This window comes from Anomaloglossus baeobatrachus, chromosome 3, assembly GCF_048569485.1.
Source record: "Anomaloglossus baeobatrachus isolate aAnoBae1 chromosome 3, aAnoBae1.hap1, whole genome shotgun sequence".
Lineage (NCBI taxonomy): Eukaryota > Metazoa > Chordata > Amphibia > Anura > Aromobatidae > Anomaloglossus > Anomaloglossus baeobatrachus.
In genome coordinates this window covers 670,359,516-670,372,159 of record NC_134355.1, presented here as the reverse complement: position 1 = coordinate 670,372,159, position 12,644 = coordinate 670,359,516, and the positions used below count along the sequence as shown (strand labels likewise).

The 12,644-nt window shown below is 43.6% G+C and overlaps 1 protein-coding gene across 1 annotated transcript in view; it reads left to right on the top strand.

The window, feature by feature from the left end:
• PKHD1 (PKHD1 ciliary IPT domain containing fibrocystin/polyductin) overlaps positions 1-12,644 on the top strand; it is an 832,619-nt gene that overhangs the window by 113,195 nt on the left and 706,780 nt on the right. Inside the window, exons 20-25 of the mRNA XM_075341622.1 lie at positions 6,253-6,422; positions 7,128-7,266; positions 7,350-7,504; positions 9,702-9,886; positions 10,343-10,465; positions 10,571-10,676. Coding sequence (XP_075197737.1) covers positions 6,253-6,422; positions 7,128-7,266; positions 7,350-7,504; positions 9,702-9,886; positions 10,343-10,465; positions 10,571-10,676 — 878 coding nt within the window. The remainder of the gene's footprint in view (positions 1-6,252; positions 6,423-7,127; positions 7,267-7,349; positions 7,505-9,701; positions 9,887-10,342; positions 10,466-10,570; positions 10,677-12,644) is intronic.

Below are 12,644 nucleotides of genomic sequence, written 5' to 3'. Positions count from 1 at the left end.
GTATTAAATGTTACCCCATTTTGTCCCGGGCAGGAGGAGTGAAGTCCACACTCACATCACACTGGCAGGAAGGATTTAATAGGTTTTGCAGCATGTAGTTGTGAGCCTCATGACTCATCCTGTATCCTTAATGAGCAGGTGGCTGCACACGGGCAGGTTTCCATAACAACCCAAGGGGAAGGGGCCTGAATAGGAGTGAGTTTAGTGCAGAACATACAGAAAGTTTAGCAGAACGTCAGAGGCTGCAGGAGAGTGCAGATCTCCACAGAACAGCTCCCTGCTGAGGAGATGCCACGAGACCAGGGCTGATAACATCTGAGGAAGGGAATGGAGCTGAGGACTGGGGATCTTTGGAGAGTGTTGTACACGGTGGCAGTTGGTGTTACGCTACCAGGGAAGCGAGTGACAGTGAGGCGGAGAGTTCCCAAGATGCTCCATGCCACGGGGACGGCATTAACGCACCGAGAGGGACCCCAGATCACTCCACCGTACCCTTCCTCCTACATGCCTGGGACTGACCAGAGGTTACAGGCGACGAGGACCAGCACCCGGGTGCGATGTGGAACGGACTTTAAATAGAGAAAAACTGGAACCCGCACTCCGTGACTGGTGTGAGTAATGCCGCCGCCCTGTGCCCCCAGTGTCCCTGAGGACTGTTGCCCTGGGTCGCATTAACCTCTCGGGGTTCCCCCGTTCCACCCGTGGGGAGCGATTCCATCCGGCTGTCCGTAACACTTGCCCCGGAGAGAGACTGTGCAGCGAGGGCTGAACACCTGGCCGCATACCACGGGTGGCGCTGCTAGCACCCCGTCCCCGTCCCGTACTGTTTCCTGGGGGAGAGGGCCGATACCGCAGTGGCCGCTGTGACTGATGGTGTACTCCCCAGGAACCCCATCACCCTCCTTCGATCCCCACCTTGTAACACCGGACTGACTTTGGGACTTTCCTTTTATTGAAAACCGCCGGGGTCATGGAAGCCGGGTCGGGCCACTCACAGCCTGACCCCGAATACCACCGGCTCGGTGACCGTGCGAGCCCTGCAAGCCCCGGCGCGGGTGTTTCACATGTCTATAGCAGTGTTTCCTGGAGTCTCTTATGTGCACAGTGTCTTATGTCCTGGAATCTCTTTTCCACTAGTTGCCTAAATTTCTGTAGTCTATATTGGTGCTCCTGCATCCAATAGGAAGAATTCATCTTTGTACAGTCTTCATCAGAATCGCGTTCAGCTCAGTAACTTTGCGACCATTACGACCAAATAGCAGCATATTGGGGGTGCAACCAGTTGTGGCATGTACCCATTTATTATACACCAACACCAGTTCCGGTACAAATTCATGCCATTTCTTCTGTCAGTCATCTTCTATAGTCCTCAGAATCTTCTGTGATAACGTTCTGTTGAAACCTTCACAGGACACATTTCCCTGAGAGTGACAGGGATTCTTTTCTGCACTACTCTATGCCGTACAGTCGGTGCAATTCTTCCATGACTGTCACTTGAAAACAGGCTCATTGATCAGAGTGAATCCTATTCGGGCATCCGTATACCTGACTGAAGTCACAGCAGATAGCACAGGCCACTGACTAGGCCGTTTGATCCCTGGTAGGGGTTACGACTGCAAACTTTGTGAAATAATTCGTCATCACTAGGCAGTACTCTCAACCATTGTTGGAGGGACCATTTTTGGAGGACCCAATCATGAGATAGTCCGCCAGCAAAACGCCCAATGGCTCAGATGCCTGTATCACCTGCATGGGGTCTTTCTGCTCTCATTGACGGCAATTGCAACAAACATCTTCCACCACTCTATGTAGCTGTGGCCAATACACAAACTGTTGTAGCCTTTGAAAGGTCCTCTCTGTTCCAAAATGGGCACCCCTCTCATGGGTTTGCTAGACTGGGTATCATCCCTTCCGGAATCACCACTTACTGCGTGGTCCTAAATTCCTTGCTAACTCATTTTTGTATAACAGTTCATTCTTCATACAGAGCCATTCCCATTGTCCAAATGTCTGCAAGGCTGTAATAGACAAGTTCGTTGACTCTTTGTAACCAGATTTCTAACCTAAGGTCACCCACTTCCACAAACAACTCTGGATAAGCCAGCAGTAGTTGTACCTATTCATCTTGTGGGTGCCCCAGCACTAGATTCCGTCAGCATTCTTTCATCAACTCATGAGAAGCCACAAGGGCTGTGGCAAACCATCAGAAATCTGGCATCTTATCTCCCTCCAACCCTTCGTCCATATTTTGAACCGATCATTCATGGGTTACCCTTTAGAGCACCATCAGTGTGGGTATTTTCAGCTTTTGCCTCATTGGCTATCCGATACTGGTATTTTGGTCTCGCAACCACTGCTGTCCTGAAGTTCCCAGTTTTGCATTCTACAGATGAGCTAGCGGGTCTACACACGAACATTAGACCCCCCCGACATATATTCTGCTAATTTCTCAGTCATAGCCCATACCTGGGCCAGGAGCTCAAGTTTGAATGAGCTATAGCTCTCAGGATTTCTCTTTGTGTCCCATAGGGATTGGTTGGCATAGGTGATTAGTCACTCTTGTCCATCTTGAATTTGTGTAAGGACTGCCCCCAAGCCATAAAGACTTCCATCTGTGTATAACACGAATGGTTGTGAAAAGTCTGCATAGGCCAAGATGGGGGCAATCGTAAGGGCGAGCATCAAGAGTTCCAATACTTGGAAGGCCTCTTCCTGTCATGGCCCCCACTGTAGTCGACTGATTCTTGAGGCTTCCCTCACAACAACTCGGTTCCTGGGGCTACAGCCTGAATGAAGACCTTTAGGAATTTACTATAATAGCCAGACAAACCCAGCAATGATTTTTACTTTCCTAGAGTAGTTAGAGTAAACAACTTATGCACGGTAGCTACCTATTCATTTGTGGGATATACGTACACCATCACTGGTGACCGTGTGCCCCATTTGGAATAAAGGCTCTCCAACTGGAGCACATGAGGTGTCAGAGTCTGTAGGTCGTGAAGATCGCATACAGTGGGTGGTCTACGGCAGCAAAAGAAAGAAAGGAGACTCGACATGAGAACTGTGAGTGTTGATTGAAATACGAAGTGACAGCGCTGAAACGCGAGAACAAACTTCATAAATATAAACCAACCAAAATCTTTATGAAGTTTGATAAATATGTAATACTCTTTTGACCATTGGGGGTACCGTATTGACACATACTAATATCAGTTACCCATCTATTTGGGTATATACGATTATTCCACCTGCTCCGGTTGATCACTAATGGTCAAAAGTCAGCCTTTGTGAAAACACAAGCTATATGCTCTGACAAAGGACACCTCGTCTGAAACGCGTTGCATTATAATTGCTGATTTTACCCCTGCATCATTGTCCTGTTACCTTGGATTTTAAGCTTTTGGAATATAGAAAAAAATATTTGTTTATGCACATGGAAGCTGGATTCTTCTTGTTCTAGTTCCTGCATCTGCAACACTGTCATGCTTTAAGTGGGGATTTGTTCCTATACAGTTGAGCTGGTTTCCTCCTCCTGTTTTATTCTCTATTGGCCAAGCCCCTCAACCGTCAAGGTAACAGGTTAATCCTAACTGCTGTGTGAACAGAATTGGCTTACTATAGTGAGTTGTCCCCAAGCATGTAGTGTCTACTCTGACCCTGGTGATAGGAGACTAGATGTGAAGCCACTGCAAGAGATAGTGCCTGGCATAAGTCATACTGTAGCGTTGGGCTGGATTGTGCTGGAAATCATAGGACCAGTAAGATCTGAAACAACCCAATGGGGACTGAGAATGTGTCTGAATATGCGTTGTACAATTGTAACGTCCTAGAAGAAGTGTAAAATTATTGCTGAGAATGAATAGTTGAGTAAATTACCTTTGCTTGAAACTGTTGGTCTCCTTGAGGTATCGAGTTGCCGTCCGATCCTGGCCAGCCAACATCGGTGGAAGTATGCGGCCTGCATGGGTGCACAGCCCACATGACACATCTACACACCTAGCCTGGTCCAGCTCTCATGTAGCATGCCGAGAGGTCCTTGCCTACGATTATTGCCCTGCGCCACTCTACATAGTCAACTGGGACTCCATATCCAGGAGGCAGCAAATCCTCTCTCTGTTCAGTTTAGCCCACATAGTAAGACTTTCGGAGATAGCATCCTTTGAGCTTTTAGTCTCTCTTGTATTGGGACCTGCCCCCACAGTGTGCTCCCTCACTGTGGTGCATTTTAGTTTTTGGCCCATTGCAGATCGGGCAACTGGTGGATATATGGCCCAGAATTGAATTCTGCAACTTTCTTGGGGGCGTCAAGGTTCGGCTTGGTGATCATTAGGCGGAGGATACACTTTACTTGGTAGTTGTCTTTATCCAAGTACTGAGTCCACTGATAGAAGAGCTGCTGGGGCTTTCTTTATACTTGACAGTTACCCTTTCGAATCTCTCTCATATCCTTGTGCAATTCACCAGCCCACTCTGGTTAGTAAGAGAATCCCCTGAGGATGTTGCATTGTGGCTCTGGGCCAAGCTGGCCACGGTTGGAGCTTCTTGTTCCTGTACTCTTGCTTCTGCTCCAAGCTTAAGGAAACTCATATTAGGGTTGTAGAGCAGATGTTCTTCATGGCCTGGCTCAGAAAGGTATCTCTTAGGCCTGCAACTAACTGACCGCTTAACACTTCATCTTTCGGGCCTAACCCCCTTGCTTGTCTTCAGTTTTTTCAGTAAGGTGAGCCATCGCGTTCTGCAATGCATTCAAATATTGGGTCACCATCTTGCATTACTTCTGGAATTGACGAAGATGGCGCATGCGCAAATTACCTAAGTCAGTCATGTTGTCATGCATGTCCTGTAGGATTTTCACCACCTGATCTACTGTGTTACGGTCCCTTGAACTTCTAATAATGAATGTCTGTTGGGCCTCTCCCATCCATCGTCAACAGTGCTAGCTCTGCCGATAGAGCAGGCGTCATCGGGTGCAGCAGTAACATGCTCCTCAAAGATTTAGCCCAGTCCCTCTGTGGTATGTTGTCAGTCACCTGTAAACTTTGGTATACAGATGACCCCAGCTCCCAGGGGAAGATTTCCCTCTGTTGACTGACCAGTGCTTTTTTTGCGGCGGTACGTGCTGGTACGGCGTACCAGAAAATCTGAAGAGCGCTGAGGGCCAGCACCTCTGGCTCTGTCCACATGGCTAATTTGTAAACTATACAAATTAGCCATGTGTGGAGCGGAGGCAGAAGCAGAGCGGCTACTGGAGCTGCAGGACCTGCGATGATGTCACGTACATGTGACTCGGGTAGGTGGAGCCATGGAGTTTTGCCCAGCGGGAAAGAAGCTGGAGAAGATGGAGGAGTGCAGGGTATGTGAGAGAGGGGTGCAGAGGGCGGCAGGCTGTGCAGGGGGGAGAAGGATGCAGGAGGGATAGAGTGAGATCAGGGGATTGGAGAATTGAGAGATGAGGGGGATGGAGGATGGAGAGATCAGGGGGATGGAGGATGGAGAGACCAGGGGGATGGAGAATGGAGGGTTGCACCGTCCATTGCACAAGTTGAGCAGTTTGCTCAGGCGGCACTATATTCAGGGGGGCAGCAATGCGGCCGGGGGGCGTAGCTGTATGGGGACTGCCGTTTTCCGCCGCCCAGTGCCTCAACAGGTAAACCGTGCATAGGATCTCCCGGCCGCCCGAAAGCACCCCATCCCTGCTCCTCAATCTCGGCCGCCAGCGCCTGACAGAACCCCCCCTCTCCTCGCCTCAGAGATGCGTACTGGCAAATCTTTTTTTACAAAAATAGCGCTGTGACTGACTATTCAGCCAGTTTTGAGCCCCAGTACTGCACCCTGCCCACTATGCCAAGTATAATCAGGTAAAAGTATACAGCAGTATAGAAATTGCACAATCAATGATAGCAGTGGATAAAGATGATTTTGAGTTCCTATTCTTCAAACTTTGCCCTGCGGATAAAGATGTTCGTCCACACAGACTTTATTTGTGCAGTTTCTGATGTGGGAATCATCTACCTCTTTACATCAGTGCACATGGGCAACTATTCTTATGGACTGCTGGTTCATGTTATGGACCATAGTAGAGCATGCAAAGGAAGGCAGCTTCAGCACCCTTCTGCAATACGGACAAGCACATAGGATCACACAAGCAGCCAGATGTCTAAATTTAGGATGTGAATTACCTCTTTTTTTTAATGCAGCTGTCAGAAACCGCTGTTCCATCCCTTTTTAATAAAAAATAATATTTCTTTACAGATGGAATTATGTGTGTGTCAATCTCTGGATGTGTCTTCAAGATTCAATGGAAGAAATCCAAAGAAAATCATCCGTATATGTGGATCAGATTATACTGATGCAGACAGAAAATGGAAAGCAGCAGGGGTATTTTATTGATGAAATCATTATCGCAAATAAAAACATAACAGGTACTGGTTTCATCCTCCTATCCTTAGGGAACTTAGTAACATTCATTTTCCTATCCGTAGGGAGCTTAGTAATATTCATCCTCTTATCCTTAGTGAGCTTAGTAACATTCATTTTCCTATCCTTAGGGAGCTTAGTAATATTCATCCTCTTATCCTTAGGGAGCTTAGTAATATTCATCCTCCTATCTTTAGGGAGCTTAGTAATATTCCTTCTCCTATCCATAGGGAGCTTAGTAATAATCATCCTCCTATCCTTAGGGAGCTTAATAATATTCATCCTCTTATCCTTAGGGAGCTTAGTAATATTCATCCTTCTATCCTTAGGGAGCTTAGTAATATTCCTCCTCCTATCCATAGGGAGCTTAATAATAATAATCATCCTCCTATCCTTAGGGGGCTTAGTAATATTTATCCTCTTATCCTTAAAGAGCTTAGTAATATTCATCTTCCTGTACTTAGGGAGGTTAGTAATATTCTTCTATCCTTAGGGAGCTTAATAATATTCATAATCCTATACTTAGGATATTTAATTTAAATGGACATCATAATTGAGTAAAATGTACTGTAAATAATAATATAATTAGATATATCAATGCTGTGTTTATTTTGTGTAGATTACAGGTTTTCATTCGTCATCAAGTAGATTTACATGACTGTAAAATATATCCAATTGCAAGTTCATATATACAATTTTTTTTTATTTAGTTCAACGTGTGGATCCTAAACAAGCGCTGCCGGGGGGTCATCAACTCATTAGCACAACTATTACTGGAAGTTACCCATCCTATAATCTCACCGCCTTGGTGGCCAATTGCGGCATCAATCTTCCACTTATAGAATTATGGTAATTTAAATGATCATTTTTTATTTAAAGTTATGATTGATATTTTACATCATGGTAGTAAAAGACATCTTCTGTTAATTCAGTGGGGCTTCAACTGAATCCATTGGAGATAATCATCATGTGCAGAAGCTAAGTACAGGAGGAGAAGATATAAGCCTAGCAGTTACAAGGTCGCAAGCAGCAAGTCCACCAATTGGCGGCACATTTTCTATCAATTTATCTGGCACTCTAATATCAGGTAGGAATCAACACACCCAAAGAATCAGTGTGAACAGGACACACTGAGACTACAAGGTTTATTTGCCCCATTGAATAGTTCCCCAAATTTCCCTTAAGCGGGGGCACATTTTCATCAGATTAGGGTCTGTTTAGATCATCTTGCCCCATTTGGTCTTTAATTCTTTTCTTTGACATCTTGCTCATAGGGTACGTCAACTTTTTTAGTAGTCTGCGTCTTATAATATAACCATAATAATGGTATAATAACTAGAAAAAACAAGTGTAAAACTTCAGAGTATAGTTGGCCATTACATATATACATCAGGCCCGCAAATTACCCACTCCCGACCCGGGGAGGTTGTGACGAAAAATAACAATACAGAACTCTTTCGAGGCTCTTTAATTGGAATGAGTACACTTTAAATCCTATAACAAGGATCTATTGGAGGGCAAGTCTGGTGCCAGCAGCCGCAGTAATTCCAGTTCCTGTAGCGTACACTAAAGCTGCTTCAGTTAAAAAGCTCGTAGTTGGATCTTGGGATTGAACTGGCGGTCAGCCGCTAGGTGTGCTACCGCCCAGTCCCAGCCCCTTTGCCTTGGGGTGCCTCCTCGATGCTCTTAACTGAGTGTCCCGGGGGCCCAAAACATTTACTTTGAAAAATTAGAGAGTTCAAACAGGCAACCACGCCTGAATACTCCAGCTAGGAAAAATGGAATAGGACTCCGGTTCTATTTTGTTGGTTGTCGGAATTGGGGCTATGATTAAGAAGGACGGCTGAGGGCATCCATATTGCGCCGCTAGAGGTGAAATTCTTAGACCAACGCAAGACGAACCAAAGCAAAAGCATTTGCCAAGAATGTTTTGATTAATCAAGAACGAAAGTCGGAAGTTTGAATACGATCAGATACTGTCTTAGTTTCGACTATAAATGATGCCAAATGGCAAATCGGTGGCATTATTCCTATGACCCGACAAGCAGCGTCTGGGAAATCAAAGTCTTTGGATTCTGGAGGGAGTATGGTTGCAAAGCTGAAACTTAACGTTGGTCATTACCACCATGCCACTGTGTTGGTTTTTACTGGTGTCATTTTATCCATTGAATTAGAGGGAAAGGGTCTGAAAGGTGCTAGAGAATTGGTTAGGAAAAGATTGGTTGGGGAGGAATTAGGGAGAAGTATGGATTGGATATGGAGGGTGTTGGACAATTGGTTATTGAAAGACAGGTTGGGAAAAACAGAAAACTTTGGGGAGGTAGGGTATCGGACACGGAAGGAGAGGAAGTATTGATAGGTTTCCGTTAGGAGAAAAAAGAGGAAGGACATGATTACCAAAAGTGGTCGAAACCTTGATACAGCCCATCCACCCTTGGTAGTGTGGACGTTTTTTCCCATGCCCTACTCATGTCACCTTGAGGAGAAGTGGTTTTACATGACAATTATTGAAATGGTTTGAAGCCAAAGCAGGTACATTTGGGAGAATGGTTGGACGTTTCCTCCTGGAAAAAAATAGAAATAGAAAATTGGGGGGTAAAGAATAATATGTCATATGAAATCTTAATGATCTCAATAGATGGTAAGGTGGAGGATAAAAAACCATAAGTGGCAAGCCTCATACTGAACCTCAAAGGATATATAGACTCTATCCAGGATCTCGAAGACCCTTAGAGCTGCTCAAGACCACCATAATGAACCACAAAGACCCTTAGAGCTGTTCATGACCACCATGGTGAACCAAAAAAACCCTTTGGGCTGCTCATGACCACCATGATGAACCACAAAGACCATTAGAGCTGTTCATGACCACCATGATGAACCACAAAGACCCTTAGAGCTTCTTATGAGCACCATGATGAACTACAAGGACCCTTAGAGCTGCTCATGACAACCATAATGAACCACAGAGACCCTTAGAGCTGCTCATGAGCACCATGGTGAACCGAAAGACCCTTAGAGCTGCTCATGACCACCATGATGAACCACAAAGACCGTTAGAGCTGCTCATGACCACCATGATGAACCACAAAGACCCTTAGAGCTGCTCATGACCACCATGATGAACCACAAAGACCCTTAGAGCTGCTCATGACCACCATGATGAACCACAAAGACCCTTTGAGCTGCTCATGACCACCATGATGAAACGCTCTTACATTAATATACCAGTTGAATTGAATTGTCAGTTAATGTCCTACAGATCACAGATTATGGTTTTACAGGGATTCCAGTCAACATCTCTCCCAGTGATCTCAGAGAATTACTTATCCATCATACCGATGACATCACTCGTCTTTACATCGACGTTGACGACTTCACCATTACCAAAGACGTCGACACTTGTCACAAGATCATTTGGACATTGACATGGAAAAATATGACTGGGGATCTTCCAAATTTCCTTCAGGTATATTTTTTACAAACATATATTAGGTATTTTTTCCATGTCATTAAAGTGGTATCCCATCTCCAAGAGCCCATCTCAATATATAGTAGATATAATATTAGCAAATACCTCCAATTAGAAATATAGTATAGTTTTCCTGATACAGCCATGTCTCCTACCTCATGTGCAGAGCATTGGAGCTCAGGTATCCATGGTTATGACCACTCATAGTGACAGTTATTTAGTGGCTCATGGTCGTAACCATGGATGCTAAGCTGCAATGGGCATTCAGTAATTAACTATCAGGCCTGGAGATCATGACACCAGAGGCCTTATCAGCACCCGGCAAAGTCCACAATCACGGAGTATATGAACTATTAAAAATGTTCTGAGTATAGATTTCTATGACAAGGTTCTGAAATTTCTGCCATTATTGGTGTAAGACAATACTAACATGCTCTCTGTCCTCTTACACAGGTCTGCGCTGAGAATCTGACAGGCCTGGAACCTTCTATTGTAGCGCGAGTTGTCTACGATGGCGGGGTGCTTATATGGCCAATATTCGGGGACATGCTCGCTACCTCCCACCCCCGGCCTCAGGTCTGTAACAACCATCCAGTAACTTTATTAATGACAGAAAGTCTTCACTGCTGCTGGTTAGAGCTTTTTTTAATGATGGCTCTCTGCAATATCTTCTCTCCACAGGTCATTGTTGGTGTGAATGATATCCCGGCCCAATGCTCAGGATACTGCGCTTTCCAGAGTCTTCTGAATGCAACTCCTGTAGTGACTGACATTCAATATACCGCAGGTATCCAGAATGCAAATAGTCCCTTCTTTTCCTATGAGAACAGACACATAAGTATTATCTCACTGCACATTTCTAGACAAGAATATAGCTACTATAATACTGCTCCTATGTTCAAGAATATAACTACTATAATACTGCCCCCTATGTACAAGAATATAACTACTATAATACTGCTCCTATGTACAAGAATATAACTGCTATAATACTGCCTCTATGTACAAGAATATAACTGCTATAATACTGCCCCTATGTACAAGAATATAACTACTATAATACTGCCCCCCATGTACAAGAATATAACTACTATAATACTGCCCCTATGTACAAGAATATAACTACTATAATACTGCTCCTATGTACAAGAATATAACTACTATAATACTGCCTCTATGTACAAGAATATAACTACTATAATACTGCCCCTATGTACAAGAATATAACTACTATAATACTGCCCCTATGTACAAGAATATAACTACTATAATACTGCCTCTATGTACAAGAATATAACTGCTATAATACTGCCCCTATGTACAAGAATATAACTACTATAATACTGCCCCCCATGTACAAGAATATAACTACTATAATACTGCCCCTATGTACAAGAATATAACTGCTATAATACTGCCCCTATGTACAAGAATATAACTACTATAATACTGCCTCTATGTACAAGAATATAACTGCTATAATACTGCTCCTATGTACAAGAATATAACTACTATAATACTGCCCCTATGTACAAGAATATAACTGCTATAATACTGCCCCTATGTACAAGAATATAACTACTATAATACTGCCCCTATGTACAAGAATATAACTGCTATAATACTGCCCCTATGTACAAGAATATAACTACTATAATACTGCCCCCCATGTACAAGAATATAACTACTATAATACTGCCCCTATGTACAAGAATATAACTGCTATAATACTGCCCCTATGTACAAGAATATAACTACTATAATACTGCCCCTATGTACAAGAATATAACTGCTATAATACTGCCCCTATGTACAAGAATATAACTACTATAATACTGCCTCTATGTACAAGAATATAACTGCTATAATACTGCCCCTATGTACAAGAATATAACTACTATAATACTGCCCCCCATGTACAAGAATATAACTACTATAATACTGCCCCTATGTACAAGAATATAACTACTATAATACTGCCCCTATGTACAAGAATATAACTACTATAATACTGCCCCCCATGTACAAGAATATAACTACTATAATACTGCCCCTATGTACAAGAATATAACTACTATAATACTGCCCCTATGTACAAGAATATAACTACTATAATACTGCCCCCCATGTACAAGAATATAACTACTATAATACTGCCCCTATGTACAAGAATATAACTACTATAATACTGCCCCTATGCACAGGAATATAACTACTATAATACTGCCCCTATGTACAAGAATATAACTACTATAATACTGCTCCTATGTACAGGAATATAACTACTATAATACTGCTCCTATGTACAAGAATATAACTACTATAATACTGCCCCCTATGTGCAAGAATATAACTACTATAATACTGCTCCTATGTACAAGAATATAATACTGCTCCTATGTACAGGAATATAACTACTATAAGGCTATGTGCGCACTAGGCGTTTTTGCCGCGTTTTTAGCGGCGTTTTTTACCGCGTTTTTGTGCTGAAAACGCAGTGACATTGCTTCCCCAGCAATGTCAATGGGTTTTCAGAAGTGCTGTCCTCACACAGCGTTTTTTTTTTAGCTGCGTTTTTGTGGTGACCACAAAAACGCAGCATGTCAATTATTTCTGCGTTTTCCACTGCGTTTTTCACTCATTGAATTCAATGAGATGTTAAAAACGCAATGAATAACGCATATAGCCGCGTTTCTATGACTAAAAACGCAGCTATAAACGCAAGGGGTGGGTACTACAGTGACGTGTACAGGAA